Source organism: Thunnus albacares, chromosome 16 (genome assembly GCF_914725855.1).
Source record: "Thunnus albacares chromosome 16, fThuAlb1.1, whole genome shotgun sequence".
Lineage (NCBI taxonomy): Eukaryota > Metazoa > Chordata > Actinopteri > Scombriformes > Scombridae > Thunnus > Thunnus albacares.
In genome coordinates this window covers 29,936,382-29,953,773 of record NC_058121.1, presented here as the reverse complement: position 1 = coordinate 29,953,773, position 17,392 = coordinate 29,936,382, and the positions used below count along the sequence as shown (strand labels likewise).

The 17,392-nt window shown below is 37.8% G+C and overlaps 1 protein-coding gene and 1 long non-coding RNA gene across 2 annotated transcripts in view; both read right to left on the bottom strand.

Moving 5' to 3' along the window:
* Window positions 1-17,392, bottom strand: part of LOC122965688 — a gene marked incomplete at its 5' end in the record, with an annotated part of 164,309 nt that overhangs the window by 104,817 nt on the left and 42,100 nt on the right. Inside the window, 1 exon segment of the mRNA XM_044329865.1 lies at window positions 7,765-7,938. Within this exon segment, the coding sequence (XP_044185800.1) occupies window positions 7,765-7,938 (174 nt within the window).
* Window positions 11,485-16,298, bottom strand: LOC122999496. Its single transcript, XR_006407737.1, has 3 exons — window positions 15,930-16,298; window positions 11,809-11,856; window positions 11,485-11,503 (listed from the first exon to the last, which is right to left on the bottom strand). It is a non-coding gene; the product is annotated as an uncharacterized LOC122999496 (long non-coding RNA).

Here is a 17,392-nt window from a genome sequence, read left to right as displayed (position 1 = left end):
TCAAATATGTATTATTGAAACAGTCAGTCAGCATTAAGGAACATTTCAGCTGTAGTCAAACAGTGATAAAAAAACAATGTGATCAAAGTGATGGTGTTGATCAGACATTTACAGATTTCTCTGGTAGGATTCTCACCTGCTGAACTCACTTCAGGTCAACTTACAGACACTTTCCACCTTCATGTGTCGAGGAAACATCAGGAGAGAAGAAGCTGCTCGTTCTGCCTCGTCAGTCCTGGTGTCTGTGTGTGTTTGATCTGGAGACGCTGTTACATCCTCATAACTTCAGAGTCCAAGTTTAAAAAATATCAGAGTGACGTGGAAACCAGTCTAACCAGTCAGTGTCAGAGAAACCAAACATCAGTTGATGTAGTTCTACTATCTGTCCAGTAGATGGAGCCGACTGACCATCTAATAATCTAACAAGCCTTCACTCTGTTCCTCAGTCCTGGTTCCAAACCAAGAGGGACCGGCCTTTTTCTGTCAAGAGTCCTTGCTACAAATATTGCTACAACCATCCCTGTACACTGGGACAGTTGTAACAGTGGAGTGACTGTATTTAAATCAATTTCACAACCTGTATATATTTCAAAAAGCCACGTAAATACATTGTTTCAGTAGTTGACACATTGCAGTTTATAATATAGCAAATGGACTGTTCCAATGGTTTTTGATTTATTGGGAAAATCCCAAAAAGTGTTACAACTGTCCCTGATCTCCCCTACATTTAAACTCTTCAATAATCTGCAGAAGAATCAAAGCTTGAAAATAAAAGTGGAAATCAGGAATCACTTTGTTCACTTCAAAGATTGATGATCACTGAATGTTGTTTGTCACTGTTTTTTCCTGCGCTAACTGAACGCATCACCGTTCAAATGTCCCAACGTCCAGCTGATTCTGTCTTCACTTCAAACTGTCACCTTCAGTTTAGAGCTGCAATCATTAATCAATTTGTCCATCGACACAAAATTAACTTTATGTCATTTTTAAAGCAACAATCTGCTGGTTTCAGCTTCTCACGTGATGATTTACTGCTTTTCTTCATCATACATGACAGTAATCTGAACATTTTGGGGTTTTGGACATTTTCACTATTTTCTGACATTTTGAAAAGAGAATTATTGATCTATTAATTGATAAAATGATGCTTATTTGCAGCTCTGGTTCAGTTCAGAACAGAACAAAACTAAGCTCAGCTGACTTATTTATCACATCATGATGTTTCTGAGAGTTTCTGCTGAGGAAGACGCTAAAAGTGACCTTGACCTTTAACGAGGAAACGAACACAGATCAATATCTACTGATTCAGTCGGTGATGATGACGATGATTCACTGTCAGTTCACTTTAAAGAGTCACTGATGAAGATTTGTTCGTACATGTGCAGATTTCAGTCAAATGAACGGTCGTCATTAGTATTAATACACATATAATCACCTGAGACATGATCATTAACAACAGCCCCGCCCACCTCATTAGCATATTGAGATAAACGATCAGATGTTCGTCCAGATGACGTTCAGGTCACATGACTGAAAGAACATGTTGTAGACACACACACACTCATTAATCCAGGTGAGGTGGATCATGACTTCAGGTGTTTCACCTCCTGATGTTTACAGAGGAAACTGACTGAAATCAAGAGTTTTATTTCTGTCACACTTTTACTGTTCTGCACTGATCTGTAGACACTTTTCAGATTCAGACTTTAGATTTGATTCAGATTTTTATTTGTTTACACAAATGCAAAAGATACAAAGTGATAAAGACAGAAACAAGAGCATAATGTGATGAAGAGGAGAAACCATCATCGGGGCTGAAACAGGGTCTCTGAGGCAGACGTTACTCCATTAGAAAAGGAGAAAGAACATTCAAAGGATGAAAGAGAGAAAACTAAAGATAAGATTGTGCACAGTAGCAGACATCTACATATACAAGAACACAAAGTCATTAAAGTTAAAATGATGAGATTATAATTACTAGAGGGCAGTTTATAAAGGATAATATGGAGAAACAAACCTTTTACAGATAAAATATGAGACGGCAGAGCGTCTACAGGACTGAACCTCTGTCAATGAAACCAAACTGTAGCTGAGATGTTTGACAGACAGCAGGTCTGAGTTTACACTTATTTAGACTGAATAATTGTGCAATTGATGATTGTAGGAACACAGTTGATGATAATATGGAGGAAGAGTCCTGAAACTCTTCATATCAGATCTCATGTAAGAACATTTTCTTCTCCTCAACCTCTCTGACGTTTTTCTCTGTGAGGTTTGTTCCAACAAACTCTGTTAAACTCTTTGTGAATCTCTGGTTTCATGAACGTCACCTGTTCATGAGCAGCTGAACCTTCCTGAGATTTCATCCTAAATGTCCGTATAAGACGACCTGTTCTGCTCCGTTTCATTCACAGAAATGTTCCCAAAGAGTGAAAAGAAGAATCAGAAAGCAGCAGACACGTTTATCAGTGTCAGTAGTTCTATTAGAGGAACTGAAACTATTAGAAAACATGAATCCATCAGAGCAGCTGCACTGTGACACAAATAAAGAGGAAACACTTTGACGTGAAGTTAAATAAAGTAAAGAGCTGCATGATTAATATGAGAGGCGTCATGTGACCATCAGAGATATTAGAGGAGAGAATATTACAGTTTATAGTAGGTGAGTCAGGTAAGTTGAGAGAGAGACAGTGAGGAGAGAGAACGAGGGAAAGATTTCTCTGGAACAGGAAGCTTGTGAATGAGATAAATGACCAATCAGTGGTCTGCAGTGTAAAACATGAAAACTAGACAGTGAGAACAGCTTTTAATCAACAACAGTCAGACTCTCAGGCTGCTTCCCACAGCAGCTCAAAACCAGTTTGTCTCATATAAAAATGAATCTTTGGAGCAAATATATCAAATGATCCCAACTGAAGCCACAGAAAATAAACCATCTCAGAGCCTGATATGATCAATACACTTTATTTTAGGATGCACATTTTATCAAAAGTTATGTATTTTATTTTAAATGCAGCTTCATTCTACTTGAAATGAGAAAAGATTCACTGTTACAGTTGTGAACATCTGTGTTTAATAGACTGTTAGTTTCTTTCATGTTGTTGCTGTTTAAACTCATTCACACCTCAATCAACTGGATTCATGTTTCTATGTGTTGAAGCATCAATCAGCCTGAACAGCTGCTGCACTAATATTATTAACTTTATTAAAGCACATGAACTTTGTTTAGAAAACAGATATAAAGATCATTATAATTATTATTAATGATATGAATATACAGGATATAACATGTTGGATTAATAAACTTTAATTTATGATGGGCAGCTGAGTTCTTATGACCAAAGTACAATTAACAATGAATAAAAAGGATTTAGGTTTTTATTGTTTTATTGGACTTAACAGCAGCCTACTTTCCTTTTCCATTGTATTTATATAACATATCTGTAATCATTCTACAATATTACTCTATAATATAATATTCTATGGTGTTTCTATAATATTAATATTTCTCTGCACTACAGTAACATCACATTGTAAATATCACATATGGTCACATATAGCAACATGATTTCCAGCTGTGATTGTTGGTAAACTCATTAATGTGAGACCTGACGTGTCTGTGATTACTGGATATCTGATATCTGATCAATGATCAATGATTCTGACCCTGCTGATGTCCTCCTGGATCAATCTCCAGATCTGATTGATCACCTGCACCACATCTTCATCATCATCATCATCATCAGCCTGGAGCCACACACACACTTATCTGATCAATAAATCTATAACAATATGTCTTAATGTAAAACAGTAAAAATACATTATTATTTGTCTGTGTGGACATTTATACACTATTAATACATATATCACTATGCTATTAATATACTAAAACTGAACTATTTTAACTTCATGTTCAAACTATAACAGAATGAATAATAAAGAAAATGTGGAAAATACATTTTTGTAAATAATTTCTTTATACATGTTGTACTTATTGTAAATAAACATGTTGTAAATAAAGTTATTATTATCACTTGCATGATGTTAGTGACATATTTGAATATTTTAACTGTAAAATCTAAACTTCCTGTTATAATTCTATTGAAAATGAAACATGTTTAAATAAATATGAATATTGATGAATTGGGGCCCTGGTGGCCGTGGATATGTCTCCATCACTGGTATCTAAAATAGAGGAAAGTGGAACTTAAATTATTTGAAACTAAATTAAAGTCTTTTAACATGTTTAATTGTAATTTTATTATAATGAGTTAATTACTTTGCTTTTAAATTATGCATTGTAAAAATCAAAGTAAAAAATATTGTTATATTTCTAATTAATAATTGTATTTCTTTGATCTTTAAATGTTTAATGATTCGGTCACATTTAAAAAGGATATAAAGCATCAAGAGCTCTGATTATTTTTAGAGGTTATATTTTGCTCACATGGTGCGACTTCCCAAACACAGCTGTGTTTCATCAAATCACCACAAACTAACCAACATACAGGAAACTTGGGCCAGATGTTTCAGTACAGGTGAACTCAGTCCTGTTTCCTGAGAAAACGTATTGGACGTCTGACACTCTTTTTATTTTTCTCTTTGTTCATTTTATCTTAAACATTAATTGATGATTAAAAACAACAATGTCAAATAAAGAAGGACTGTAAAACATCACAATGTGAGAAATATATGTAACATCTGTAAAGATCATGTTTGCTGAATTCATTCTGTCATAAATGTTCTAATGAGAGAAAAACACAAGTAGTGTAGTAGAAGTAGAAGTAGTATAACATTACACATCCATGTAAAAAACAAGTGATGTTCTCTGAATAAGTAGTGAATGAATATTTTTATTCAAGTGTAAAACAGCCAAAGCTGCCCAGCAAACATGAGCTTACAAGACAATATTTACATCACCTGCAGAGGCAAGAAAAACTAAAGGAAAGCAACCCATACATGTTATTATATACATACATGTCAGACACATTACATCAGATAGAAACATACGTTGATGTTCATGATTTAACACAAACTGAGCTGATGTCAAACAGACTGGGATGTCTGCTGGACATTTTCAGGAAAAACTTCACTTTAAGATCCTGATAAAATGGAATAACTAACAGCCACTAACAGCTACTAGATGCTGCTCCAAGAAAACTTTACTGAAGTCAATCAGAGTCAACACAGTTTTTACACATAAATTCAGCCCAGAGGAGATCATTTCACTACTTCTTATAGAAACAATATTCTGACATTAAAGCACAGTCAGTGATCCAAATGAAACCAGAGTGAAACCTCGTCCACCATCAACATTTAAACACAGGAAGCTGCTGTCACTTCCAGTTTCTGTTGTTCACTGGTGAACAGAGTGAACAGTGATTTCAGCAGCTGTCTTCAGTCAGCAGTGTGACTGTTTGTCTACACAGACAGAGGACTCTTCCTCAGACAGAGGACACAGAGACACTGAGGAACCGAGCGACCACCAGAGCCTGAACCCAGCATACAGAGGCTGAGTGAATGTGGTGTTGAAGGTGTGGAGGTGGATCAGTGTGTCAGAGGAGACTCTGTAGAAGGACAGAGTGCCAGCAGGACAGTCCACATACACTGCTACTCTGTTAGAGACAGAGGAGGAGGAGGAGCAGGAGGAGGAGGAGGAGGAGGAGGAGGAGGAGGAGGGGATGGATGTTACTCTGCTATTGTGAATGACAGAGTAACGATCATCAGAGCAGTTCAGACTCCAGGACTGATCATTCCATCCAAACCTACAGTCACTACTGTTTCCTTTCCTGCTGATTCCTCTGTAAGTCACCGATATACGAACGTCTCCTCTCCACTCGACCTCCCAGTAACAGCGACCAGTCAGACCATTTCTACACAGCAGCTGAGGCCAGTAGTCAAATCTGTCTGGATGATCAGGATATGACTGATTCTCTCTCACATATGTCACCTTCCTGTTGTTGTCAGACAGTTTGAGGTAACTGTGTACTGTGTTTGTGTCCAGTGTGAGTTCACAGAAATCTGATGAAGAGAAGAAGAAACAACACAGCAGCAGTTTATCATCTGACACACCTGATGGATTTATTCTCTGTTTAAATTCTGATCTGTTGTTCATTTCTATCAAGTTTAATGACACATTTTGTCAGTAATGTTTTAATGAATAAATACCACAAAGACCAACTTTGTATTTAAAGAGAAACTGACTGTGTGCTGTTTAGTTGTCATGAATCAAATTAAATCCACACTTACACTTCTTCACACCAGGTTTTAACCACTGCTCTCCACCATGGTCCAACCTGGAGGAAGAAACACAGTCAGAATGATTTTCTATCCAACATGAGTCCTAACTGCTGTTCAACATGAAGCAGTGTTCCTCAGTTTGTCAGAGTGACACAGAAACAGGCTGCAACTCATCTGTCTCAACTGTCTGCTGGATTCTTTCACTGAAGTCTGAGAAGAAAAGACGTGAAGAAGAAGATGTGATGTACAAATATGTCCTCAGACATGATGAATCAGAATATTAAATATTGACCTCTGCATGTTGTGCTGAGGATAGAGCCTGTCATGACTTCAATATTAAAGGAATCTTTATTTCAAGGTGAAAATTAAGGAGCAATTTTGAAGTTATCAGAGAATAAATGCAGCTATAAGACAGCAAAACATTTTAATGCAATTATATGCATCTGCTCATTTGTTAGCTTTAAATATTATATTATTAAAGATTATAATTATAATAATATCTAAATGAAACAACAACAATAAGTCATAAAGTTATTCTAAACATCACTGCTTAACTACAGTAACCTCTTAACAGATTAGTCAAACTGTCACAGGTTTACCGTCTTAGTGACTATTTTTCCTGATCACTAACTCTCCTGTCATTGCAGATCCCATCTGCACTGCAGTCACCTCATTCCCCTCACCTGAGTTTCCCCGCCATCTCCTCACCTGGATTCCCATTATGCTCATCAGTCACTCCTCATATACTGGCCCAGATTCTCATGCTCCTTGCCAGATTGTCTAGTGTGTTTGCCTAGCTGTCCAGCATTTCTTATCTATCTGTCACCTCGCCTGTCACCTGTTTTCTGGTAATAATAATGATAATAATAATAATAATGATAATAATAATAATAATAATAATAATAATAATAATAATAATAATAATAATAATAATAGTTGAAAGACACAATAAGAAGCAACAAGTTAGAACGCTCTAAATAAAGTTCATGATACAAGTGATCTTCTTTATAATAAACAGTAATTACATGTATAATAATATAATAGATGGACTCTCCTCTGATGAGTTCAGGGACACCAGGAGAACATGAAAGTTTAACAAAAGAATAACTTTAGGTTGACTAACTAGCTTCTTCCAGAGGTTTCACTCACATCACATGATCTTCAAACAATTACATCCATGATCAAGAATGAACTTTTATGTCCAGCATCAAAGTTCTTTACCTAAGAGTGTCCAGTCTCCAGTGTGGATCCTTCAGTCCAGCAGACAGCAGCTTCTCTCCTGACTCTCCTGGATGATTGTAGCTCACATCAAGCTCTCTCAGATGGGAGGGGTTGGAGCTCAGAGCTGAGACCAGAGAAGCACAGCCTTCCTCTGTGATCAGACATCCAGACAGGCTGTAATTCAGAAAATAAAGTTAAATCAGTATTTTAGAAAATCAAGTTAGAAGGAAAATCCTACAGATGTTGACCATCTTCACTAACATGAACCATGGTGAACTGTTTAACAAATATCTGAATCCTGACCTCAGAGTTTCCAGTTTGCAGTGTGGACTCTCCAGCCCAGCAGACAGGAGCTTGACCCCTGAATCCTGCAGGTTGTTGTTACTCAAATCCAGCTCTCTCAGACTAGAGGACTGAGAGCTGAGAGCTGAGGACAGAGCTGCACAGCTTCTCTCTGAGAGGTAACAGCCACTCAGCCTGGAGAATAAATAGCGATTAACAAAAATGTTATTTATCATATTCCAAATTAAACATATTTAAAATTGTTCATATATCCAGTAGTTCATCCACTTACAGAGCTTTATTTGAAGCTTTGACCACTGGCAGCAACCTCAGAAGAACCTCCTCTGAAGCAGAGTATTTCTTCAGGTCAAACATGTCCAGATCTTTATCTGATGACAGTAAGATAAAGACCAGAGCTGACCACTGAGCAGGAGACAGTTTATCTGTGGAGAGGCGTCCTGATCTCAGGTACTGTTGGATCTCCTCCACTAGAGAATGATCATTCAGTTCATTCAGACAGTGGAACAGATTGATGCTTCTCTCTGAAGACAGATTCTCACTGATCTTCTTCTTGATGTACTTGACTGTTTCCTGATTGGTTTGTGAGCTACTTCCTGTCTGTGTCAGCAGACCTCGTAGGAGAGTCTGATTGGTCTGCAGTGAAAGACCCAGGAGGAAGCGGAGGAACAAGTCCAGGTGTCCAATTGGACTCTTTAAGGCCTTGTCCACAGCACTCTGGTAGAAATATGTCTTTGCAGATTCTTCTTCTATTGTTTCAGACATCTGGGATGTTGATTGTTTTTCTGCCAGCAGATTGACTCCAGAGTTGATGAATGTCAGATGGACATGAAGAGCAGCCAGAAACTCCTGAATGCTCAGATGGATGAAGCAGAACACCTTGTCCTGGTACAGTCCTCTCTCCTCTTTAAAGATCTGTGTGAACACTCCTGAGCACACTGAGGCTGCTCTGATATTGATGCCACACTCTGTCAGGTCTGATTCATAGAAGATCAGGTTGCCTTTCTGCAGCTGCTCAAAAGCCAGTTTTCCCAGAGACTCAATCATCTTCCTGCTTTCTGGACTCCAGTGTGGATCTGTCTCAGCTCCTCCATCATACTTGACGTTCTTCAGTTTGGTCTGAAACACCAGGAAGTGGATGTACATCTCAGTCAGGGTCTTGGGCAGCTCTCCTCCATCTCTGATTTTCAACACATCCTCCAGAACTGTAGCAGTGATCCAGCAGAAGACTGGGATGTGGCACATGATGTGGAGGCTTCGTGATGTCTTGATGTGGGAGGTGATTGTGCTGGCCTGCTTCTCATCTCTGAATCTCTTCTTGAAGTACTCCTCCTTCTGTGAGTCAGTGAACCCTCTGACCTCTGTCACCATGCCGACACACTCAGGAGGGATCTGATTGGCTGCTGCAGGTCGTGTGGTTATCCAGAGGCGAGCAGAGGGAAGTAGTTTCCCCCTGATGAGGTTTGTCAGCAGCACATCCACTGAGGTGGACTCTGTAACATCAGTCAGGATCTCATTGTTGTGGAAGTCCAGAGGAAGTCGACACTCATCCAGACCGTCAAAGATGAACACAACCTGGAACTCTTCAAACCTGCAGATTCCTGCTTCTTTGGTTTCAGTAAAGAAGTGATGAACAAGTTCCACCAAGCTGTACCTTTTCTCTTTCAGCACATTCAGCTCTCTGAAAGTGAATGGAAATGTGAAGTGTATGTCCTGGTTGGCTTTGTCTTCAGCCCAGTCCAGAGTGAACTTCTGTGTTAAGACTGTTTTCCCAATGCCAGCCACTCCCTTTGTCATCACTACTCTGATTGGTTCATCTCTTCCAGGTGAGGCTTTAAAGATGTCTTCTTGTCTGATTGTTGTTTCTGGTCTGTCTGGTTTCCTGGATGCTGTCTCAATCTGTCTGACCTCATGTTCCTGATTGACCTCTACAGTCCCTCCCTCTGTGATGTAGAGCTCTGTGTAGATCTGATTCAGAAGGGTTGGGTTTCCTGCTTTAGCAATCCCCTCAAACACACACTGGAACTTCTTCTTCAGGTTAGACTTGAGTTTATATCGACACTCTTCAGCATGAGTTCCTGAATGAACAAACAACAAATGAAATCAATCAGATGATTCTACAGTAAATTGGTAGAATGTAAACATTAAACTGCAGATGTTTATATTTTCCTCCACTATGAAATCTATTCAGCTCATCAGTTGTTGACAAACAGTTTCTCAGCTCAATTCATAGATGCAGATGTGTGCATCATATTAACAGCAGAGATTGAAATATAAACCTCTCCCATGTTGCCTCCATTTCCTCTCCATCATGTTAAATCTGTTAAAATCCTCTTACTGCTCTGCAGACGGTCAGCCAGCTCCTCCTGCTTCATTCTCCTCAGGAAGTGCAGTGTGATCTTCAGAAATGCCTCTCTGCTGCTCCTCCTCTGAACTTCCTCCTCACCGTCCAACACCTCCTCATCCTCACTCTGACTCTCTAAGCATTCTGGGTAATCTGGACTCACAACCTTCTGGATCTTCTTCAGCTCGTTTTTCACAAAACTGATGATGTTCTCCTCCAGCAGCTGGAACAGAATAAAATGTAAATTTAACTGGTAAAAGTCAACATCAGATCATCTGTGACAGACTGAAAACCTGCTGGTCTACAGAGTGCAGCATGGAGACTGTTAGGACCAGAATGTTAGTTTAGTATTTAGTCTGTGGCTGTTGTAGTTAGCAGTATTAGCTGTGCTTTATATTTACACACCATAAATATGGAGTCCAGGTGTGTTTGCTGCTGCTGGACAGACTGACCACTGAGAACCTCTGAGCTCTGCTGATGAACTCTGTGAAGAAAAGATGAAGTCTTAGAATAAATAATGACATCAGTGTTAAAGGTGTTGTGTTCTATCACAGTGGATCCAAGTAAAACACTCAGCTGTTCTGTCTTACCTCTCATCATTTGCCTCTGTAAAGACTTTGTACCTCTGTTTTAAAAACTGTTATACAGATAAAGTTTGTGGTTTTTGAAAAGCGTCAGTAGGAGGAGTGTGTGTGTTTGTATTTATGAGGATATTGTGTGTAAAAACAGTATTACTCACTAAGGTCAAGAATAAATCTCCACAATCAATCAAACTTCTTATGAGAGTTAAATAATAACAGACATTTTACAGTCTGACCTCTGATCAACAGACTGATGTCCATGTTTGAATTTAATGAGTCGACCCATAGACCGGTCACTCTTCATGGACACACAGCTGGGTTCAGGAGAATCTGGTCTCTGCTGATGGATTCTGATGGAAACAAAACACTCATAAATTCACATGTGCAATAAAAATCCTCCAGGATAAAATACTTCTGAGAAATGCATAGAATGTTTTGATAATGAAAAACTTTTAATGAGATAAATCACTTTCAGTTTAAAAAGCTGACCTCTGATCAACAGACTGATGTCCATGTTTGAATTTAATAAGTCGACCCATAGACCGGTCACTCTGCATGGACACACAGCTGGGTTCAGGTTCAGGTCCAGCAGAGTCTGGTCTGTGCTGCTGCTCTGGGCTTCAACACAACACACACAGAGCTTTGAGTGTGAATAATGATGGTGCAGTGATGTGAGTGGAGAACAGTGATGGACAGTTAGAGATCCTCATCTCACCTCTGAGCTTTGGTCTGGCTGTCATGTTCCCCACACAGAGAGCTTTTAGAGGGAGGGACTCCCTCCTCTCTGTCCTCACACTGATCCATAGCAGAGAAACACCTTCACACAAACACAACAACAAGCTCATTCATTACAACAAGCTGCACATCACAGAGCCACACTGCTGTCTATCACACTGTCATTCTTTATTCTACCACCAGATGGAGCCAAAGTCAGTCATGACTTTAAGATTTCCACTGTGGATACATGTTGAAGAAACTGCATTAACTATATTCCTTTTTATACAGTTGTATTTTTGTCCACTAGAGACTCATATGTAGCAAGTTATAGTTCACTTCTGTTTAAAAACTGATGACATGATATATTTTTATTCAGCTGTGTGGCAGAAAGAAGAAAATACTCACCAGGTGAATTCAGATCCACATCTGGTCACAGAGTCGTTCTACCTTCACCTGTAGAGGAAACACAGAGAGAAGCTGCAGCTGATTCTCCTTCATCAGTCCTTCATCATCAATCTGAGGACACTGTCCCTCTCTCATAACTTCACAGTCAAAGTCCAAAACCATAAAGATGATATTAAACCAGTGAACCTTGCAGCAGAGTTCAGCTCCAAACACACAGGAGGAACCTGCCAAGACTCTCTGTGAGGACATTAAACAATCTCACAGTGCCGCAGTATTCTGATTTACCTGGAAACTGATGTTCATCTGTCCACAAACTAATGTCATTGTTGTCTGTCTGATGTGGACAAAAAGGAGCAAAACATGTGGAATATTTAAACACTGAAAACTTTAACCCTTCCTTTACCAAAATACATTATCTCCACTTTGTCATGAAACTGCTGCCCAGCAATACTGTTGCTGATGTATTTGCAGCAGATTTTACTGTTTATGATCAATTAATTAACTGACTACAAAGCATTTATTTAAACAACATGATTTACTTTTAATGATATTTTTAAAGGTAAATATTTATTAAGATAACATGTAAAAATCAGTATCATTGTACTTTAACCCTTTAACACCCAGTGTCAGTTGTGTTCTGTACTTTATATTTGGGGAAGGTTTTCTGTTTGAGAATGACTGTAATGACCAAACACATGAATCTGATCTATTGATGAACATATTACATGTTAATATTCATTAATATTTTCATTAAACCAGAAGTCTGAGCTGGATATTATTCTCTATATTCTCACGTAAAATAGACAAATTAATCTCGTTAATTAAGAATAATTAACAGACCACCACAAAGTGGAGCCTCAACATGAACCACAGAATTAAACAAACAAACATTTGAAGAGGTTGAATTTCAGTTTCAGCAAAACGAAGCTTTTCTTGTTTTTTCTGTAGTTTTGTTCATTCCACCAAAGCACAGTTTCAACAAGTTCAGACCTTTTTTGGACCAATAAGATACAATTTAAGATGTATTTCACATCCAAACTGGCAAAAAGTACAAAGGATATGAAGGAAAATCAAAGTCCCAGAATTACTTGAGAATTTAATCAGTTAATTAACCTAATTTGAGTGCTGCTATAGGCCTAGACTACTGGGGGACTTCCCATGATGCACTGAGCTCCTCTCTCCTCCTCCTCCTCCTCTCCATCTGTATGCATTCATGTAACATCAATGCATGTCACTAACTTTGCTTCTTCCCCGGAGTTTTTTGTGCTTTCTCATCTCACAGAAAAACCTGAGTCCCGGGCCGAACCTTCGCGGTCCTTCACAGTCCTGATGGCATCCTTCCCTGGCTGTTGCTGCTTGTGCTTGTTGTTGTTTGTTGTTGTCTGTTGTTGTCGTTGTTTTTCTTCTGTCCCCCCTCCCCCTTTCCCTCTCTCTTTCTCTCTCTCAACCCAACCGGTCAAAGCAGATGGCCGCCCACCAAGAGCCGGGGTCTGCTTGAGGTTTCTACCCGTTAAAGGGGAGTTTTTCCTTACCGCTGTCGCCAAGTGCTGCTCATGGGGGAATTGTTGGGTCTCTGTAAATTAAAGAGTACGGTCTTGACCTGCTCTATGTGAAAAGTGCCTTGAGATGACTTCTGTTGTGATATGGCGCTATATAAATAAAGATTGATTGATTGATTGATTGATTGATTGATAATCTCCACAGGATGTCAGTGTTAATCTGTTTACACAGGATTTAGACAGATACTCGTTAATCTCAGCATTCATGAAGTACTGAAGTTTTCCACCAACAGCAGCTGTTTAGAGGTTTGGTTCACCTGCAAAATGTCACTGAAATGGAAGCAAAACGACGCTGCTGCATCACTGCTGCTGCTGCTGTCATATCAATAAAATATATTATATATATACAGTTTACTAATATTATATATTGTTGATTCACTGATTCACATCGCTGTCTCTTCAGGGGGTTTAAAGGAGCACAGAGAGGCGTTTTTGACATCTGTCATTACAGGATCGAACATCTGGATTTATAGGTGACATCATCAAAATGCCTTCATTTGATTGGCTCAGAAAATCAATTATTTTACTTTAATTTCAGGACGTAGATCATTGTTTATCATCAGGTTATCTTTTGTTAAACCTGCATGACTCCAGTTGAGGACACATATCGTCCATATGCTGGTTATGAGTGTTATCCATGTGGAGAATATTATGATGTTTGCTTAGAACAATAACCTGGTTCTCATTCATGATTCTCACATAATGAGGTTGTTTATTAAGTATCAGCCAGAAGTTTCTGCCTTTAGTCTCCTCTCAGTATCAGCTGTTTACTGCATTGGACACCAGTGACTGACTTTAAAAGTAGACTGAGTGGCATTAATTGTAAAATTATAAAATTAATTAAAAATTATAAAATATTTCCTCTTCTTCCTCTTTGGTGCCGTTCCAGCTGGCTTGTTTATGCCTAAAAACAGTCCTGACTGTATGTGTCACACTCAGGGCCATGATGAGTTTCTAACAATCATTTACTGAATAAACATAAAGTTACTGATGCAATAAAAATAAATATCACTGCAGACAATAGTTGTCAGTTATATTTATGATTTCTTCTTAATCTTAAGTTGCCATGTTTTTGCCTTTTAGTCAGTGTTGGATAATAAGGAAGTTAGTTCAGAAGATTATGTGGTTGAATTAACAGAAGCTTGAACCTTAATGATTCACATCATCATCATCATCATCATCATCATCATCATCATCATCATCATCATCAGAACGAGAGTGAACATGTAAAATCTGTCAAACTAAACAGTTTTATTTGCTGCTGCAGCTCTCAGCCTGGTTAAATAACTGAATATCATCAGTGAAAAGATGATTTCAACAGTATTTCTGTGACTAAAACATTATCAGAGATTTTCAACTGTAACATATTTTATGAACTTTTATTACAGTTAATCACTAACGAGGCCTCCTGTGAAACGAACTCCTGCTGGACTATGGACTTAATGACTCTGGTGATTAAACCAGTTTAAAGCTGACTGAAGGAAGTGACTCTTCATACTGTCATGAAACTTCTCTAACGATGAAATTAATGGAACACGTAACTCCTGACTTCAAGAAAAGGTTTTAAAAAACAAACTTAAAACAGTTTGAAACAGTTTGAGTTGATTTTATGTCAAATCTGTCAGTAAATAATCACATCACTTTGTACAGTCAGTCAGTGTTGAAAGCTGATCAAACTGTTTATTGATCAGATTGGTTTGATATCAAAGCATTGCTAGCTAGCGAAACTGTTGCTAATGCTAGTTATAGCAGATTTTTACTGTTTTATGATCAATAAATTAACTGACTGCAAAACATTTATTTAAACAACACAGTTTACTTTTAATGACCAAAAATAAACAGAACTAACTCAAATATTTTGATCATTTTATTTAGTTAACATGTAAAAATCAGTGTCATTGTACCTTTAACCCTTTAACAGCCAGTGACAGTTGTGTTCTGTTCTTTATACAGTTGTGCTCATAAGTTTACATACCCTGGTAGAATTTGTGAAATATTGGCCATATTTTGGAAAAAATCACTGATCATGCTGAAAACTTTTCTTCTATTTTGGGTCATTTATTATCACATAATTGTATTTGCCCTTTTTAAATCATAATGATAACTGAAATCACCAAAATGGTCCTGATCAAAAGTTTACATCCCCTTGAATGTTTGACCTGATAATAAACACACAGGTTTAAATGGCTATGAAGGGTAAGTTTCCACACCTGTAATTAGTGTCTGTGTATAAATAGTCAGTGAGTTTCTGCACATTTCATCCAGAGCTGCTCTGACTTTACTGGATACTGAGCCACGAGGAAAACAAAAGAAAAGATAGTTGAACTTTATAAACCAGGAAAAGGATATTAAAAGATATCCAGAGATTTGAAAATGCCAATCAGTGGAAATGAAGTTGATACCAAACCACAGTCAGGTAGAACAACAAAGATTTCAGCTACAACTGCCAGAAAAACTGTTCAGGTTGCAAAGAAAATCAACATAACTCATCACTATAACAACCATCTCTACTGGTATCACATCATTTAACACAAACATGATGAAAACTGTTGGTTACGTTACCTTTAGATGCTGAAAATCATCTGAATCAAGCTGATGAGTGAAGATGAAATTAATCAGCAGCTTCAACAGGAAACTAACCAGAAGAAGAACAAACATGTAACTGACAGCAGGAAGTTTTTAAGGTCTGTTGATTCTCAAACAGTCTCAACTCTCTGTATTAATCTTTAACCTGAAGTGTCTTTAAGGAAATCTGATAACAGAACAGCAGCTCTGAACTTTGGAACAAAGAATCTGGAACAAAAGTCAAATATTAACAGACAATATGAATCTTTATCAGTTGGATCATAAAGTCTGATGTTTGTCTTTTATTCCAACAAGGAAATAAAAAGTGTTGAGATGCATTAATGCAGTCTGTTGTATCTCTGTGATATGTGCAAAAATAAATTGTTCTTTCTGTTCTTCATTATTATGATTCATTAATATAACATCTGTGTCCTCAGACACACTGGAGACAAACATTAAACTCTGTTTAACCAGTAAAACCATTGAAATGAAAAACCTCTTTTTAAGAGTCCTGGCTGAGAGCGGCAGCAACAACGATGATTACAGACAAACAACATAAAACACATAACACATAAATATATCATGTCTCATAAATACATCACAATAATAGAGTGAAAACACTGCAGTACAGTCATATAAAATATTACATCCTGAAGAAAACAACCCAGCAGCTGTCTGGATAAAACTAAGAGAAATAAAATGAATAAAATCAACCTGAAACAACGACTCAATGAGACACATTCAGCTGTAAAATTCCTCTAAAACAGCAACACACAGATTGTGCAGCAATTATTTTAATTCCTGAGGAGGAAACAAGTTTTACTGTTTGAAAATCAAGTTGCAGAAGATTCATACACATAAAATAATAAATTAATAAATATGAGTCCTGGGAACAAAGAGCAGCTGTAACCCAAGAATGACTTTATAGAGGTTAAAGAGGAGCAGCCGACCCGGGTATAGAGCTCCATGATATACAGTATCCAGGGAATCTATACTGAGAAGTTGCATGTATGTACAGTTCATCCTGACAGCTAAACAAAGGAAGGAAAATATCCATTCATGTCATGAGTCATCAAGGATAAAGTGTTTATAAGACAATAAAAACAACAGCAGGGATCCACTAGTTTCTTCTTAGAATATGTTAATACCATAAAACCTTTTTTAGCATCAAGACGAGTTTTACGTCATGCAGAGGTTTTTGGACAGTGTTTAAAGTGAATTAAGTTTGGTGCAGGGCAGTAAATAACAGCATATCTGTGTAAAAATATTGACAAAGAGAGTTAATATAAATACAAAAGAACAGCGGTCCCAGGACTGATCCTTGAGGAACACCGTTAGAAACTAGAAGCCGTCAGTTTGGACTCACTGACAGATAACTGTCATCACTGTCTGGTTCAGTGAGCAGTTCATGTCAGAGAAGCAGACGCCAAACCTGCTAAATGTAATTATGGAAATCACAA